Genomic DNA, 19,397 nt, shown 5'->3' on the forward strand with positions numbered 1-19,397 from the left:
AGACATTAAATGCTTCTCTCATCTAGACCTAATTGCTGTTCATATTTTTGCAGTCTTAGGTGGTGTGTGTTCTATAGCTGATTATTAAAAGGTGCAAGAGTGATCCAGGGAATATATAAATTCCAGCATTCCTTTTCAACAGAACAGATTGCTACCATTTGATTTTTTTGAGTGCTTTGTTGCAAACTCTTCAGCTTAATTTTTTAAATATCATTATTATCTTTCTGAAAAAATTAGTAGTTGTGGTTTCTATAAATAAAACACCATGTAAGTCAAAATGATAACTTTATGCAATTTTAATACCAGAATATGATTTCAGCTTAGATAGCTTTGCAAAATTCTCTCCTTCCAAGAAGCTGAAATCTGACTTGCTTTGAAAAAACTTTCCCCTTTTGCTCATGGTTATCTTGCCACAACTGAGCTGTGAGAGCTTGTGACCAATGGAAAGACACTATATGCTGTCCCTCATAGCTTGTAACTACTCCTGCCAGGTCTGTTGTCACGGTATACTGTTCTCACCTGTCTTAAACGATCATCAGCATCCATTCTAACTCCTCTGTAATATCCATCATCAATTATTGAACTAACCCAAAGTTGACCCCCCCCCCTTTCTCCTGCCTTCTATTATGCCCTCTAGACATCTCTGCATCTTTTGCAGCTTTAATCAAAGAGCCAATTACCTGACCCTTTATTTTCTGATTGCTATAACCTTCAATTCAGAAACTGGATAATAGTAGATTCTTTGGAATTTTTAGATGTGCATTCTCTTTATTACAGAAATTGCACCTTCATTACATTTTTGTTACAAATAGATTTACTTTTAAAAAGTATTGCTTAGGAATAACATGATTCCTCTAATAATAATTGATAAATTGTGAAGCAGTACTAATGGATATGTCCAATCTTGTTCTATAATTACCTTTAAGGTTTTTTTATGTGTAGCCCTGGAACTTCTGAAGATGTCCATTTGTCTGCTGGTTGATGTACCAGTGTACCATGGCACATCAATTGCATGAGTCTGGCAATCAGCATGTGCTGAGTTTGGCTGTTAACCAGGCTATCTTCAGAAGAAGTCTGAGCATCTGTATGTGCACTATGCTGGAGGAATGAACTATCAACTTTGAGACATACAGGTTGTTCTGCTATAACACATGTTTTGTTAACACTAATTCGCTATGCTGCAATTGCTGAATTGAGGACATTGTTTCTAAAGTGCAAATTTTAAAATCGTGTGTTGGCTTTTAAAACGTGATTACATCACCAACACTTTAAGTGCTGTTTCTAAGGCACGACTTTTCTATAATGCAGGGTTGCACAAAAACGCAACCTTTGTTAGAGAACAATTACCTGCAGTTTCCTAAATATATGTTGTGCCTATTCATAGGTTAACTCCAGCATCTGGGGGGAGAAATTACAACTGAAGTTGAGTTTAGGATTTAAAAAATATCTTGTCTTAGTCACCAAGATTCAGCAACCATATTGGTAGTCTGAGATAATTGCTTTTACCTCGTTCTGAGATAATTGTTTATGTTTAGCTTGAGCAAAGTGATTTTCTTCATTAATTTACCTAGATTATTGTTTTAATCTAATTTAGTGTAGTCGATGGTCTATTTATCATCTTAACAAAATCACATTTAGATTCATTTATCTTATGTTGGCAATAATTCTCAATTATTCTTAATTGTTTTGGTTTGAAGCTGTCATTTTGTGTGTGCTTCTTTTGTTTCGTCCACAAAGTATGTATGTGAATTGCACCTTCTGTCAGAATTTTAAAAATTTCTGTGGGAATAGAACATAGCTAAAGAGAAAAATGAGGAACCTTGTTACCATAGCAAATTCCTTAAGTATGTGACTTCCTGGATCTCAAAAATGGCACTGTTATAGGTACCTTAAAGTAGGTGATTAGTTATGGTCTAACAAATGTGTGATGCAGAGTTTCCTTGACTGTAATATTGAAGTTCCATTCCAGTGTTGCAAATAATTGCGAATCAAGTCTCCCAGTCCATTATCTGGTAAAGGCAGATTATAATTTATTGACCAGGAAAGTTTTGGGTTCAATTCACTGCTCTGCTAAGTTAGTAGTTCCCACCCATTGTAGAGTCAATGATAGTCAGATTAGACTTGTACCGTCTGAGTTTGAGATAAAAAATCCAAGGTATTTCAGGTTTAGCCAGTGTTTCTTAACAGGAAAATGCATCGGGAGCAGCATCAAGCTTTATTGTGATGCTTGTGAGAATTTGATGGGGGCCTAACAATGAATACTTAGCTTCAGATATAAATGTTTAGCTTGCATTGGCTGTCCTTATTCCTCCTACCCATTGGTCTCCTCTCATTTCTCTGCTGAATTTCATCTGGTACATGCTCTTTCCACCAGCTTGTCTATTTGCTTTTGAAGTTTTTGATAAATTTTCCTCACTGTTCACTACATTTCTACCTTTTGTCATTTACAGGTTTTAATATTTATTCTGTGCATCCTAATCCAATTCATTAATGTGTATCAAAAACAGTTATTGAGCCTTGTGGTACCCTGCTATGTATTTTCTAACAGGCCATTAATCATAAATATATTATTTTAAAATTGAAACCTTGCTGCTCAGTATCCCCACTACAAAGCGCGCAAAGTAACAGTTTATTTCACATATTCTTTATCATGGTTTTAAGTGTTGGAGGACTGCAAATTTGATGCTTCGATTTGTCACGTACTTTGCAGTGTTGCATCCATCTGAGTTAATGGCAAGGCCATTAAATACTGCCATCTGGTGGTTGTGATGTGCTCTTTTCTGTAATTCTAACAAATTAGGTATATGACTAGTTAGTTTTAGACTTTGGTTGAAAAAGTGCACTAAATTATTGGAATAAAGTTTAGAGAAATCCTTCAAAGTGTTTGACTGCTCTATCTGATCATGGCATATCCAACAAATTTTCGACTGATGCTGCGCCAGAGTTTGGGTTTTCCGTGTTTAACCTGAACAGTGCCTGAATATAGTAAAGGCATTCGAGCACATAGCGAAGGGATACAGTTCCATGTTAATTCAAAAGTAAATGTTTCTGTCAGTGCTCCCTTAAGCTCAAAATACTGCCTTGTTAGAGATATTGCACTGGCATGAAAGAGCAGTGCCAAGTGCCTGATGATCCTTTGAGGGCAGTCCCATAAATTTCATCAGTGATCCAGAGATTGGCATGTGCCTGGTGGAAAAGGCCAAAATAATGATTCTGCTCCACAACCGAATCTAGATATTGTTGGCTGAAGTGGCATTTATTGCCCATCTTTATTTGCCTAGAGAGCAGTTAAGAATTGACCACATTGCTGTGATTGGAGTCGTGTGTAGGCCACACCAAGTGAAGATGGCAGGTTTCCTTTCCTGAAGGACGTTAATGAACCAGTTGGATTTTTATAGCTATCAACAGTGGATAAATGCTCACTGTTAGCTATCCTTTTATTCCAGTTTAATTTAATTGAAATCAAATTTTATGTTGTGCCATGGTGGGATTCAAACACATCTAGTCAGAATATTAGTTTAAGGCTGTGGATTATCAGTCTAGTGATATTACCACTACACTACTGCCTCCCCTTGACAAAGGGTAGAAGTGCAAGATGATGATCAGGAAAATAACTGAGTTGGCGGATGTTTAATAATACAGTACCTGAAATTAAACAGGCTCTAGACTAGACTAGAATGCCATTTCAAATAAAGTCTGATTTTTACAGATTCAGTTTTTGGACAGTCAGGTTTGAGGTACTATACCTGTTGTACGAACACTGTTAAATTATCTTTCTTTAGAATTGTGGAAAATTGTGTATCTGTAAAAGTGGATATGTAACGAGTAAATGTTTTTATTATACAATCAGTAACTGAGGAACTATATATACATGTTGTCAAATAAGATTGTGAAAAAATGTTTGGAGACCATCTTCATGCCAGATTTTCTTTTTCACTTATGATTGTGTAATTCTATAATTTTTTTTCCTCTTCTCATCTCTCTTGTAGTTCGTAACTCGGACTCATTTTCCCAGGGATTATGGTCTTTTTATCTTGGGTCCATCAGAGCCCTTGACGCTGTTACTGCAAGAGTATCAGGACTGTGCTCCAAGAACATTTCCAAATGTCCTTTTGACCAGTCAGTGAGAAGTAAAGGAAATTGTAACAGCTGGAAGAAATCCTTGGGATCCACATGGCCAGTTCCATTGTACTCTGCAGGCAGGATAATCCTTCCCTGTCTTCTCCCCCTCATCTCCAATTTCTATTCAATATTTCTCTACCTAACAGTACTCTATCAAAACCTAAAATAAGGTGATGATTTCACCTGCAATCTTTGTAATGGGTTTATGTTATTATATATATTCCAGTCTCTTGCACTGCCCCATATTAAGTTTTAAAACTCTTAATAGCACCAAATCTAACAATGAAGTAGTGGTAATATGCTGCTTAATATGAATCTGTATCAGCCATGAGGTATCTTACCTCACTTACCTCTACTAATGATATTCTGAAAAAATGCTTTGAAGGGGAGGAAACCTGTTACAAATCACTGGCTCAAATCTACTTTTAATACGAAAAATCAAAGAATCATGGTTCATTTTGCATAGCCTTAAGGGAGCTGAAAGTATTAAAATGTACCCTTACCCTAGTGAATTTCAACAGTGACAAGGTTAAACTTGCAGGATTGATGAGTTTCTGTTTCTGCATGGTGTACTTGGCGAAAAGAAACAGTGCAGTTACAGAAGGAGGAAGTGAAATAACCTCGAATGCTGTATGTAATCTATCCTTGTGTGAACTGTTTGTGAAACAATTTGTAATATTAGACTAAAATCTTGTGCTAACATTTTATTTTTATATTGGTCATTGGTTGTTATTTAATTAAATTTTAAAAAGATGAACATATTTGAACTGGCTTAATTATAGAAATTGCCATGTGATTGTTCATGTCTTTTTAAGTTTTCAGTTCTGCAGGCCACTTCCACCATCTAACCAAGTGTCATCTTAAAGTCTGTTGGAGCTTTACGAATTGAAAGAATAGTAAATTAATTTTATATGCTAAATATGGTCTTGTATAGTAATTGTCTAATTTATATGTAAATCGCAAATCAATTGATGCTGGAAAACACAATAGTGCTAACAGCGAGACTGTTAGTGCACCAGAAATTAATCCACCTCTGGAAGTTCTTTAAATTTGCCTGGGAGTAAGGGGGTTACCATGCTGCTGGGGAAACACATTATTTGTCCTCATTCTTCTTCCCCTCCCCCAGTTGTTTAACGTGCACAACAAGATTTGAGATTCCAACCCAATGTTACCGGATACCATAAAGTCTCTGTCAATTAATTGTCTATTACATATGAATTGAACATACTGACCTGGTAATGTTTAGGGCAGAAGACCATTGATCCGCCTAGGCTGCCCTGCCTAGCCTGCTGTAATTGTTCCTTACTGTAATTACTTTAAGCTTAAAACTCTAGCTATGAAGAAATCATCTAGTTTGTTTTTTTCCCAAACCCGTAATGATTAAAAAGATGGGTTGCACAATGTTGTTTTGTATCTGTGGCATGGGCTTCAGCCTTGTCCTGACACCAATGTTAAAAATGTCAAGTGTGGATAAATCACACTGATAATAAACTTGAAATCATTTCTCAATACTACATTTGGGCAAAGTACATTGATTTTCTTTAAACGTGGATCCTGAAGAAGTTCTCTGAATTGCTAAGAAATCTAATAGTTCGGTATGATAGTGTCTCAGCTATCAATGTGGAGACCTGAACTAGAATTGATGTCAGCTGATTATTAATATTCAGCCCTCCTCAAGGGGACAGGTCTGTGAAGTCATTCCAGTGAGGGAGAGAAAACTGACCGTGCAGTTATCTCCCAGCATTGTGTTATTTTGCCCTTGGCTTTATCAGGCAAATGTACCATTGACTATATCTGTGGAGGTGACTACCAAAATGGATGACTGAGAGAAAATAAAGCTTAAAATGCAATTTCTTAAAACTAAATCTATTTTCGTAAATTAGGTTTATAACACTTTGAACTCAAGAGATTCCTACCAAAAACGTGACCAGTATTTGGAAGTTGCTTGCTGGGCTGCTTTATAAAGTTTTCTTTGAACCTTGTCTCCTTGCAAAATAATGGTAGGGTCCTAGGGAGTGTTGCTGAACCAAGAGACCTTGGAGTGCAGGTTCATAGCTCCTTGAAAGTGGAGTCACAGGTAGATAGGATAGTGAAGGAGGTGTTTGGTATGCTTTCCTTTATTGGTCAGAGTATTGAGTACAGGAGTTGGGAGGTCATGTTGTGGCTGTACAAGACATTGCTTAGGCCACTGTTGGAATATTGCTTGCAATTCTGGTCTCCTTCCTATCAGAAAGATGTTGCGAAACTTGAAAGGGTTCAGAAAAGATTTACAAGGATGTTGCCAGGTTTGGAGGATCTGAGCTACATGGAGAGGCTGAACAGGCTGGGGCTGTTTTCCCTGGAGCGTCGGAGGCTGAGGGGTGAACCTTATAGAGGTTTACAAAATTATGAAGAGCATGGACAGGATAAATAGACAAAGTCTTTTCCCTGGGGTCGGGGAGTCCAGCACTAGAGGGCATAGCTGGGTGCTGGCAGGTGGGACTAGATTGGGTTGGGATAGCCGGTCGGCATGGACCAAAGGGTCTGTTTCCATGTTGTACATCTCTATGACTCTATGCCAGAAGTTTACTTAAAATTTAGCACCTATTTAGTAACACCGTACTCTTGCATGAAGGGTCAAAACAGATTGTCTACAGTATTCACTTCCCAAACTCCCATTACTGTACAGCACTTCCTATATAGTAGGATGACCAGTTCTGAAAGTTGCTTTGATTGACAATATATCACTAATGGCAAGGAGTTTGGATTTCAGAATACAGTGACTTGACACTTGATGAATAAGGCGATAATGGGATGGCAATGGCCTAGGAGTATTATCACTAGATTATTAATCCCGAAAGGTGACAGTGAGGGCTGCAGATGCTGGAGATCAGAGTTGAGTGTGTGTTGCTGGAAAAGCACAGCAGGTCAGGCAGCATCTGAGGAGTAGGGAAATTGACATTTTGGGCATAAGCCCTTCATCAGGATGATGGTGGTGTGGGATGGGCAAACTCTCCACTGGTTGGAACCATACCTTAGTAGTAGGACACAAAGGGTAGAAGGCCATTTTGAGTGACTGGAGGGCAGTGTCCACTGGTGTACCACAAGGATCAGTACTGTGACCCTTATTGTTTGTTATATACGTAAATTATAGAGATGAAAATGTGAGAGGAATGTTAAGCAAATTTCCAGACAACACTAACATTGGTAGAGTGGTTAATAGTGAAAAAGATGGTTGGAAGTTACAGGAAGATATAGATGGGTTGGGCAGATGGGCAGACCAGTGGCAGATGGTATTAAATCTCCCAGTAAGTACGAGGTGATATACTTTGGAAGAAGAAACAAAATGAGGGAGTATGCCATGACTGGCAGGATCTTGGTAGCTTAGAGGAACAGAGGGATCTTGGAGTAATTATTCACAGATCCAGAATTTGCAGACCACTTGAATAGGGTAGTTAAGGCGACATCTGGAACACTTGCTTTCATCAGTTGTGGCATAGAGTATCAGAGCAAGGAGGTAACGTTGGTGTTGTACAGAGTGTTGGTCAGGCTTCGCCAGGAACACTGAAGTTCTGGTCACCCCACTACAGGGAGGGTGTGATAGCGTTACAGGGGGTACAGAGGAGCTTCACCATGATGTTGGCTGGGATTGAGAAATTGAGCTGTAAGGAGAGACTAGATAGACTTGGATTGTTTTCTTTAGAACAGAGAAGACCGAAGGGAGATATGGTTGAGGTGTATAAGATTGAGTGGTATGGATAGGGTGAAAGGGTGAAAAGAGAGCAGCTATTCCCTTTGGTTGAGGGGTTAATCACGAGAGGGCATAGTTTTAGAGTAAGGGGCAGAAATTTCAGAGGGAATTTGGGGAAAAATCTTTTCACTCAGTGGGCAGTGGGAGTCTGGGAAGGTACTAGAGGCTGAAAAGCTTACAACCTATTTTTTTAAAAATTTGGATGAGTATTTCAAATAGCGTAACATTCAAGGATATGGGACAAGCGCAGGAAATTGGGATTAGCGAACTTTTAGTGGTCAGTACAGTCTGGAGGCTGAACGGCCTTTTCGGCACTGTATGAATCTATGAATCTTTACCTGGCACATATGAAGTGTGATGATGCTGTCACTTTAACATGGTTATTTTGTCCTTGGGTTTTTTTTTAAAAGAGAGATTCTAAAGGCAGAGGGTCTAGAAAGAAGCTAGTTTAACAATGGCAGGGGAGATGGCCTTTTCTCCCAGTTCAGATTTTTTCTAGTTTCGTTTAGCTGTGGCATTCAAAAGATGTTGGAGTCCAGGAAAGGTTGCAGCTTGAGCAAATGGTTCCTGACTGACTTTCTCTCTGAAATCTCTTTGGATCTTGTTCCCTCCTGCTTGTAAGAATCTGTGTATCAATTTACCTTTTTACCAAGAGATGTGTTTACAGGGATGGTATAGGATTAGAACAGTTCCTTCGTTAAATTGGTGTATCAGTTCGGTTAAGTTATTCTAAATTCAGTTTTCTTTTGTTTGTATTTCAACTGTAACGTTTAAATAAATTCTGTTTGCTTAGAGTGGTTTGACCAGCTGCGTCACACCTGGAATATCAACTTCACATCTGCCTTTAAGATAAGATAGACTACCTTCTTAAAATATTTTGTGGGGCTCTGACAAAACAGGAGATGGTTGTGATTTATGGAGGTCAGTCATTTCAGCTCCAGGACATCTCTGTAGGAGTTCCTTGGGGTGGTGTCCTCGGGCCAACTACCTTGCCTCCACCATCAGGTCAGAAATGGGGATGTTGGTTGATGAATGCACATGTTCAGCACCATTTGCAACTCTTCAGAAGCAGTCCATGTTCAAATGCAGTATGATCTGTACAATATCTAGGCTTAGGCTGAAAAGTGGCAAAAAACATTTGTGCAATCCTTGTGATGATCTCCAATAAGACAAAATCTAACCAGTGTCCCTTGACATTAAATGGTGTTGCCCACTACCAACATCCTTGGGTTTACCATTGACCAGAAACTCAACTGAACTTGCCACGTAAACACAGTGGCTACAAAAGCAAGTCAGAGGCTTGGATTACTGTGACAAGTAGCTCATCCCCTGACTCCCCAGAGCCTATCTACCATCTACAAGGCAGAAGTCAGGACTGTGATGGAGTATTCGTCTCTTGCCTGAATGGGTGCAGCCCCATCAGTACTCAAGAAGCTTCAAACTGTTCAGGACAAAGCCACCCACTTGATTGGCATCACATTCACAGTGTTCACACCCCCTTCCACTGATGCTGAGTACATACTGCAGCTACGATCTACAAGATGCACTGCAGAAATTCACCAAAGATCCTTAGACAGCACTTGACCCATGACCACTTCCATCAAGAAGTAAAAGGGTAGCCGACACCATAGGAACTGCAAGTTCTCATACAAATTACTCCCTATGCTAACTGGGAAACCGTTCAAGAAAGCAGCTCCCCACCACCTTCTCAAGGGCAATTACAGGCAATAGATGCTGGCCAGCCAGCAATGCCAATGTCCCATTTAAAAAAAAAACTAGATCAAGCATGTCAAAAGGATGTTTCGATTTGGGTCTGTGGTAGCACTCTGAGCATGAGAACTTTTTTTGAAGTTATTTACTTGTGTAATTAAGCCATTTTCTATCCATTTAAAGTATTTGAATGCTCATCGTCAACAGTTACCGAAAGTGATACGAAGTCTTCAGAGTACACTGTACCACTTTGTCCTGGAGCTTGACATTTCATTACAGGGAACGTATGTCTGGAACATTTGCTATTTTCTGGTTTTGTTAGGACAGAAACTACCTGCATAACTCCTTTTCCAAGTTTTCCATTTGTTGTGCTGATTTTGCTGACAGAAGTTTAATTTTTTACTGCAACTTTCATTTCCTTGGGATACCTGAATATGCTTTATGTCCAGTCACTTCCTATTTTTGTTTTGACATGTAATCACTCTTGTCTTTGCAATGCAAATACCCGACAATTACCAACTCTAACAAGATAGAATCTTACCAGCATGAGTATTTGGGAAAATTGTTTCAACACTGCTCGCACCTTTTGTTTACTATGGTTAAAAATGAACCTGGCTTACTGAAATGCTGCCGAGAACAGTCCTGGACATCGATGGGAGCCCAGGCACTGTCACCAAATGACTGACCTCCCGCCTTCTCTCTCTTTCCCCCCCAAACATTCCCTGGAAGTTTACAAGGAGTGTACCCTAAACCCTTCTTTTTTCTCCCCCCCCCCCCCCCCCACCCTTCCCCACATAATTTCTCCAACATTTTCCTGTACAGGGCAGAGGTAGAACCTGTCAAAAATTGCAGTAAAACGTTTGTGCGTGTGTGTGTGTGGATGGGGGGAGGTTTGGTAAGCAGGGTCTCCTGCGAGGTGTGCTGCTGCCTAGTCTTCTGAACGGGGAGTGGACTTAGCAAGTGCTCGCTGTGTCAACGCCATTGAACTGATGTGTGTGTTGGAGGGGGGAGAAGATGTGACAGGCTTCAGCAAAGCTGCACTTCTCTTACCCACGTGTGTGTGTGTGTGTGTGTGTCTGCTCAGAAACAAACCCTGAGACAGAGAGAGGGAGCAAGGCAGGCAGAGTGAGGAGAAAGGAAGCTTCCAAAAACTCCGAAGCCCAGAGGAGAGCCCTCCCATCTCATTCAGGTAATCGAGGTTCCTCTGTACTGGAGTTGAGATGCCTGACCTCCAACAATCATCTTCCTTTCTGCTTGGTAGAGCTCCAACTAATGGGAAGTTTTCCCACTGTTCTTGTTGATTCTACTTTAGCTAGGTCTTCTTGATGCCACACATAGTGAAAAGTGGATTTGATATGAAAGGACAATTGCTTTCACTTCACCTCTGGGAATCAGCTCTATTATTCATGTTTGGACCAAGATCAGAAGCTGAGTGGTCCTGGCAAAGCCCACACTGAATGCAATAAGTAGCTTATTTCTGAGCAAGTACTGTTTGTTAGCACTGTTGGTGACCCCTTCCATCACTTTACTGATAATGAAGAATAAACTGATGGGACATGAATTGGCCAAATTGGATTTGGCCTACTTTTTGTTTACAGCACATACCTGGGTATTTTTTTCACATTAATGTGCACTTGCCAGTGTTCTAGCTGTACTGGAACAGTTTGGCTATAGCTGGTGCAAGTTCTGGAACGGAGGTCTTGAGTCCATTGACAGAATATAGTCAGGACCCATGGTTTTTTACATGATACAGAATCTTCAACTGTTTCTTGCTATCACGTAGATGAATTGGCTGAAGGCTGCTACCTGAGATGCTGGGACCTTTGGAGAAAGCTGAGGTAAATCGTTCACTTTGCAGTTCTGGCAAATGTTTCAGCCTTATGTGCTGGGCTTCCCCGTCATTGAGGACAGTGATAATTGTGGAGCCAAATTGTCAAGTCAGTTGTTTAATTGCCCATCTATTCATAAGTGAATGTGGCAGAACTACAGGGTTTAGAACCCTTCTGTTTGGGTTATGGGATCACTTAGCTCTGTCTATCACTTACTGCTTATGCTGCTTGACAGACAAGTTGTCCTGTTTTGGTAATTTTACCTGGTTGTGACCTCAATTTTAGATGTGCCTAGTGCTGTTCCTAACATGCTATCCTGTACTCTTTATTGAACAGCGGTTGATCCCGATTTGATGCTAATAGTGGAATGGGAGATCTGCTGGGCCATGAGGTTGCAACCTGTGATTGAATTTCTGTTGCTACTGATCTTGTGGGTCCTGTTGACCCCAGTGGATGCCCAGTCTTAAGTTACTAAATTTGTTTTAAAATTTATCCCGTTTAACCCTGATGTAGAGCCACACAACATAATGAAGGATATCCTCAATATGAAGATGGCATTTTATTTCTGCAAAGACTGTGGTTGACATTCCAATGCTACTGTCATCCATTGCAGGTAGATTGAAAATGAGGTCGTCAACTTTTCCTTCTTATTGATTCCTTTATTCCCTGGTGCTGTTGATGATATTTTACTCTGGGTGGGGGATTTCATTCTGCATCCTTGCCAACTGGTGCTATCACAGTTCTTCATCACGTAGTGCTCAACTTGGATGAGTATTGATTCATCTGCTGAGGTGAGACTGTAGGTGGAAATTGGAGACTTTTCCTTGCTCATGCTTGACCTGTTGAGACTTTGTTGAATCAACCTGAAGAATCTCAGGGCTATCTAATACATGTACCACCGTGCTGCCACCTCTGGGGGATCTGTCCTGTGGGACAGGACATTTTAATTTTTAATTTTTGACTTTCAGTCAAATTCAAACTCCACCATCTGCTGTGGTGGGATGCACTGTACAGTCATACAGCACGGAAACAGATCCTTCAGTCCAACTCGTCCATGCTCGTCCAGTGACATTACCTCTCCTACATTTCTTTATGTCAATATGCTGTATTTCTTTATGCTGTATAAAGACAAGCAATCCAAGAATAAATCACAAAGAACTCTACAGAGTACACTGTTGAATGGCCAGTAGTAACTGGAATCTCATTTCAGGCTTGCTTCCTTTGTCTTTGAAATATTGTTATTATTGAGCTGAAATGATATCTTATTATTTGTCTGATTGAATTCTGCCAATCTTTCCAATGCCTGTGTGGTTTTGTCTGTCCTATTAAAATACACCATCTAGTTTCCCCACTTGAAGGACTTGGCTAAAAGGGACATGCCTTTAGAAAATACATGATTGCCTCCAAACATGTTAGTCACTCACGGTGCACCTTTAGAATATTTGATATTTAATTTGACAAGGTTCTTGGTGAACTTGATGAATTGAAAAGAAGTCGCATCAATAATGAATAGCTTCATAAAATGAGATTCCATTTTTTTTTAGCAAAAAGCTTTTCTTGTTTATTGTGTTCAGACTCCATGCTGTTGACATGCTGCAGTAGCTACGGTTTTCCAATCTAGAATAGCAAAAAGTTGCTAAGAACAGCTGCAGCCATTGTAATTATACTCTGCAGTTATATTCAAAAAATGCTTAAGATATTTAGAAGGCCACTTAAAATCCCCATGGTTCATTTCAAACTGCAATTATCTGAAAATATCATCTTCACTTATGGGAAGCGGACAATACCTGAGGACAGAAAGCAAGTTCAGTCGTGGTCTCAGTAGATACAACTACAATATGAAGGCCTCTTATTTCTTGAGAGGAATTTGTCTTTACTTTGGTCTATACCAGAACAAAGGCAATTAGTGTCAGTTACTGACGGGAGATTGTTTTTCCCTTATTACCATCCCCATAAGGAGTAATCTGGTTTGTTCTGTTGAATTCTGCAAAGGGAAGTTGACCCTAATTAAAATTGTGTGTCTGCTTGAAGCCCACGTAGTGATTATGTTGTTTTTTTTGTTTGTGTCCAGCTGTGCTACACTGGTGGTGCCAAAAATTACACGCAAGACTTGAGCAAGTATGTGTTAACACCTGCTTCTAGCATGGTGGTGCTTTGCAAGTGCAAGTTTGCACTTTTGACTACCTCTAATATTTTGATAAGTTTTAATGAAAACAAGGGAATTAGTACCTGCATAATGGATAGTTTGCAAAAACTTGCAGACTCCTGAAAGCCTGTCCTCCATCTACAAGGCAGAAATCAGGAGGGTGATCGAATACTCCTCACTTGCCTGGATGGGTGTAGTGGGATATGTGAAGAGGGTGGGTGGGAGAAAAAGGGAGTTGGAAGATTGGGGGAGAGAATGTGGGCAGAGGTGTGAGGGAGAAGCAGATAGAGAGGGAATATACAGTATGTGTAGATGTGTTTATATCTGTATGAGAGTGAGAGAAGAGGGTGAGAACATGCTGTGAGCTCACCGGACTGTACTGTGATTCTGTTGAAGCTGCTGAAGACTGGGATAATCTTCAGAATCCAACCAGGCAGAAAGTTTTCCTTTCACAAATATTTGTATCATCTGTAACTACGGGTGAGGTGCCAGATGACTGGACAGTGACTAATGCTGTGTGCCTTTGTTTAAGGAGGGATGTAAGGTGAAGCCTCTGAACTATAGACCGGTGAGTCTGATTTCAGTAGTGGGTAAGTTGTTGGAAGTTATCCTGAAAGATAAGATTTATATGCATTTGGAGAGGCAAGGAATAATTTAGGGGTAGTCAGCATGATTTTGTGTGAGGGGAATTGTCTCTCGAACTTGACTGAGATATTTTTGAGGAAATAATCGTGAAAATTGATGTTGGAAGAGCAGTAGACATTGTTTATTTGGAGGTTTTAGTAAAGCCGTATGGTAATTAGTAAAGTTAAATCACATGGGATTCAGGATGAGCTTGTCAATTGGATAAAAAAATCTGGAGAGGCTGGGATTATTTTCACTGGAGTGTAGGAGCTTGAGGGGTGACCTTATGGAGGTTTACAAAGGGCTTTAGATCAGGTGAGTGCCAGATGTTGTTTTCCCAGGTGTGAGGATTTCAAGACTAGGGGGCATATTTTTAAAATGAGAAAGGTTTTTGAATAAAAAGGGGCATGTTTTTTACACAGTGGTTCATGTGTGGAATGAACTTCCCGTGGAAGTGGTGCACGAGGGTACAGTTCCACCATTTAAAAGTTGTTTGGGTAAGTACATGAATAAGAAACGTTTACAGGAATATGGGCCAAGTGCAGGCAGGTAAGACTAGTTGAGATAGGGATTATGGTCAGCATGGACTGATTGGACTGAAGGGTCTGTTTCTGTGCTGTATGACTTTAAGAAGCTTGACAGACAAAGCAACCCATTTGATCGACACCAAATCCACAAGCATCCACTCCATTCATCACTGACGCTCAGTAGCAAAGATGGGCTATAGAACTTCATCTCCCCTCTAGAATAAGGGTACGAGATGCATGGAAAAATCACCAGCTGCAAGTTCCCTTCCAAGCCATTCACCATTCTGACGTGGAAATATATCACTGTTCCTTCACTGTACCTCAGTCAAACCCTGAAATTCACTCCCTGATATCAGAGAGTCTATCTACAGCACGTGGACTCCAGTAGTTTGAGAAGGCAGCTCACCACCACCACCACCATCACCAATGGCAACTATGAATGGGCAATAGGTGTTGGCCAGAAAGCAACACCGATCTGCTGGAAAGCAACACCAATCTCCCACAAGTGAATTGGAAGTAGGATGCTGCCTGAACTGCTGTGCTCTTCCAGCACAATTAATCCAAAATCTGGTTTCCAGCATCTGCAGTCATTGTTTTTACCTATCTTATAATAGGTTTACCTTGCTTTTCTTGCCCTTTTCCAATTGGTCTCTCCCTCTATGTGTCTGCCCTTCTGGTTGGCTCTAGATTTATCACCCTAGTGTGCAAAAACGGAAATCTGAAAGGGTCAATCCACAGGCCTGTAAGTTGCTAACCTATCATTTCCTTCCAGCCATTTTGACTGAGGGTTCTGTTACCTGTGTGAAATGCTATTTTCCAGAATTCCTTTCTACGTTCTGTCCGGTTGATACTTCAGCCCAGGTGGTAACAGAAATCTATCTAGACATGCTTAAGATTGGCAAGCTGTAAATGGGAATTGGAATTTTAGAATTGGAATTTCTTCACTACCTCTAATAGATCAATGATATAAGTGGTTTTCGCAGTATATCATCATACTTTCATTAACTGTTAAGAACTGGTGATGCAGAATGAAAATCAAAACGTTGCATTGTAGCTGAAATTCAGATCATGTGTTAAATGGGTGATCACTGGTTGATTTATTAAAACTTGTCAATCGTTAACAAAAATAAACCAGGTTCTTTGAAAGCCTAGACTCTCCAGGCAATATTGCTATAATTCAGAGCTGTTGAGGTACACTGTCGTTCTTGTTTCAAAAGCTTTGGTTATGGAAAGGTAATGAGAGCTTGCCCTCAAAGTGGATCATTCTGACCAAATTTAAAATCTATGCTTAGAATCTTAGGAGCGAACTCTGCAATGTTTCCGTGAACAACATTCATGTTACAGTTGGAGAATTGAGCAGCTTATCTTGGCATGCTCTGCATACAGACCTTATTTAATAGACCAACACACACGCATTAGAAAATTGACATGTTTTTTTGGTGACCAATTCTTAGCAGTCAGAGCAAAACTAAAAGTTGTGGTTGGAATTACAATATTGTGGGATCTCCTGAGATCTAGCTGTTAATACTTTAAGGACTTTATCTCCACACTGACAACACAAGTATGGTAATCTTGTCTCATTGTCCTCAGCAAGATCTCCTGGCTGTTCTCTTAGAATAATTAAATGTCAGACATAATTCAAAAACTAATCCAAAAGAAACCAAATATTCTTATAGTTTTATTTTCCTCCAATGCAGGTCAGAACTGTACAGATCTCTGTTTGGAAAAATCAAGCAAGCTGAAGATATGCAGTACTCATCACCACTGGTCTTTGGACATTGATTATAGCAGAAAAGAAAGTGGGCCTTTGACTTGTCCATTTTTCTACAAGACAGGACTATACCACCTTCCCTTTTAAATTCCATTCTGGCTAGAAAGTTTTGTTTTACATATAGAAGTCACAAGGTTTATTACCAGTTTATGTGCCCAACCTACAATCTGTATATTGGCAATTTTTACCATGTTGAATGGTGTGTTTTTTGCAGTGGATGACTGGAGAAGGATAATTGGGATAGAGGTTATGGCAGTTTGAAACACTTATCTAGTCACCTGTGTTCTCTTCTGTAAGAGAATAGTGCGCTTCCCAAAATTCTCATCATTTTTGCCTTTTTCCTTGTGGCAGTTATTGCTGTTCTGAATATTCATTTATTTAAAAAAAAATTTAAGGCTAGCTGGAGTGACTTTTTAAAAATAAAATTTGATCTTAATCATAAAATTTTTCATATACAGGAAAGCTGATCTTTAAAAGATCAGAACAAAGTTTATAGAAAAGCAAAATTTATGTCTTGCATTTAAAGTACCACTATCTCATGATGGAAATGATTGAATAAGGTGTATTGATGCTAAAAGAAGCTGGAAATAAAGTAAGTTTTGCACAAGTTCATTTTAGTGCATTGTTGAATCTGCCATTAATTGGATTTGTTTGTAATAAAGGCTTCATTTCACCAGGTTGTCTTTTTTATAACAGTCTGCAGTTTGTTTCATTGGCAAAATACTTTTCTACAAATATTAATTTTAAAAATAAACCTTTACAAGAAGCAAACTTCTCCTCATCAAGCACACCTCGGAATGAAATGCCAGAAGCTACAATGCAGGCCCACAAATATGCCGACCAGCCTGCAGTTGCAGCTGCAGTCGTGCTGTACTATTTGTGAATAATGGTAGTCAACAAAAGGACAATCAATCAAGATGTTAAAATCCTTAACTTTGATGTCGTCAGGGCTGCCATTTTCAATGAAAAAGAGAAAGCTGAACTATTTCAGTGGGAGTGACTCTGTGTGTAGCGCTGCTGCCTCACAGCACCAGGAACCCGGGTTTGATTTCAGCCTCAGTTTGCTCGTTCTCCCAGTGTCTGCATGGCTTTCCTCCGGGTGCTCCAGTTTACTCCAGTCCAAAGATGTGCAGGTTAGGTGAATTGGTCAGGCGGAAATGTAGGAGAATGGGTTTAGTTGGGTTACTTTTCAGAGGGTTGGTGTGAACTTGCTAGGCTGAAGGGCCTGTTTCCACATTCTAGGAATTCTAATTTGCAACCAATTTTGTCTGGTTCATGGAGAAAGAGATGAGAGCCATTATTGAAGGATTGTTGCTGTGTTTTTCCAGCACACCTGAATATTAGAAGAACCTGAAAAAGTCATCCATTTTAGCCTGAGTTTGGATCCTTGGCTGAAACCTTGGTGTTTTTCCCTTTTACCTTTATTATTAAAGCCTATAATTTCTCTAGAACCATATTGTCCTGTGTGTGTGTTTAGTATTAAGAGGATATAATTTATTTCTTGAATATAGCTTCATTAAACTAGTGGTGAAACTAGTTAAAGAATAGGTTTTCTTGACCAAGTTTCTTTAGTAAAGGTCTTTAATTCTGGGTAAGAGAAATAGGTGACAATTAGGCAATTTAAGCAAATGACTTAGCTTGTGATGTAGCAAGAATTATCAGCACCAGAGCTGTAAAAATATCCAAATATGAAATCAATCAGCGTACTCTCAACCAGCAATCTGGGGGAAGTTGACTGTGACAATACTCTCAAATGGTGCTTACTTGTCATTTACATCCTCACTTGTGCTAGACCTCATGAAAGCCTTGGTCCAAACTCAGTTGAATTCCAGAGATGAGACTCTTGACAGAGTATGATTTCAAGAAGCCTAAGTAAATTTGAAATACAGAAGACCGAGGGCAAAGTTCTCCACTAGCTAGCAATCTATGTAGCACAAAAGATAACAGAGGTATATCATCTCCAGACATTGCTGCAAGTGTCCCTCTGTGCAACAGCCAAGATCCAACCATTTCCAGCTGTTGCAGCAGTGATACTCCTTCAATCACAAGGTTAGAAGGAAGAGTGTGTACTAATGATTGCAGTCGTCTTTAGCATTCACAACTCTTCAGCTAACAGCGGTCCCAGGCCCACATGGTGAAAGACCTAGGCAACATTCAGACTTGTGCTGTTAAGTGGCAAGAAACATCTTCTGGAGAATGAAATCATTTACATTGGGCATTCAGTGGCATACTTGGGGTTACAATTGAACAGAAATTCACCTGGACCAGGCACAAATGTACTTTCAGCTGTGGTCTTCAAAGCTGGTGGATTTTGCATACATGAAGACCTCATGTACTTATCCTGTAAATGTTTGAAGGTGAAAAACTCCCCCTTCACAACTCTCCAACTTTAAGTGCACAAATGTAACTATTTTCAAGGGAGTTAAATCATGCAACGGAAATGTGATAGTGCAATGAATTGCACTATCACTTTCCAACAAAGAGAATAGTACTACAGAGCTGTTGCCACCTTAACCCTGATCAATCTCTCCTCTCTCCAACTAAAACCTACCCCTTTGTCTTTTGTTCCGTGACACTTGTGATCTTCCTTGCCCTAAAATCTTCCACTGAACTCTCCTTCTGACCCACTTGTTCCTTCTCACCCTTTTTTTCAGTACAAAACTCACTATCTTCCGTTTAGAAAACATCAGATAAGAGATGTTAATTCTGTCACTCTCCCATAAATGCTGCTGAAAAGAACAATAGAAAGTCAACGGTAAAAAGGAGAAAGTTGCAAAACAGAATAAGCAGTAACAAGAGCAACTGGGTAATCTCGTAAAAGTGTAATTAAGGTATTGTCTTAAACCTGATATTTATCACTCTCTGCATTCTTCACTGTTCCTCCTGATGTTCGAATCCTCTTAGTTTCAAGTTTGGAGAGGAGACAACTGGAAATCAA

The 19,397-nt window shown here is 39.7% G+C and overlaps 1 protein-coding gene across 4 annotated transcripts in view; it reads left to right on the forward strand.

Annotated features, from left to right (window-relative positions):
• Positions 1-17,139, forward strand: part of aatf (apoptosis antagonizing transcription factor) — a 115,591-nt gene extending 98,452 nt beyond the window's left edge. For all 4 annotated transcript variants that reach the window (XM_072589675.1, XM_072589676.1, XM_072589673.1 and 1 more), the window contains exon 12: positions 16,386-17,139. In XM_072589675.1, coding sequence (XP_072445776.1) covers positions 16,386-16,470 — 85 coding nt within the window. In that variant the 3' untranslated portion in view covers positions 16,471-17,139. The remainder of the gene's footprint in view (positions 1-16,385) is intronic.
• The last annotated feature ends 2,258 nt before the right edge of the window (positions 17,140-19,397 follow it).

The sequence above is a fragment of the Chiloscyllium punctatum genome, chromosome 19, assembly GCF_047496795.1.
Source record: "Chiloscyllium punctatum isolate Juve2018m chromosome 19, sChiPun1.3, whole genome shotgun sequence".
NCBI classification, from domain to species: Eukaryota; Metazoa; Chordata; class Chondrichthyes; order Orectolobiformes; family Hemiscylliidae; genus Chiloscyllium; species Chiloscyllium punctatum.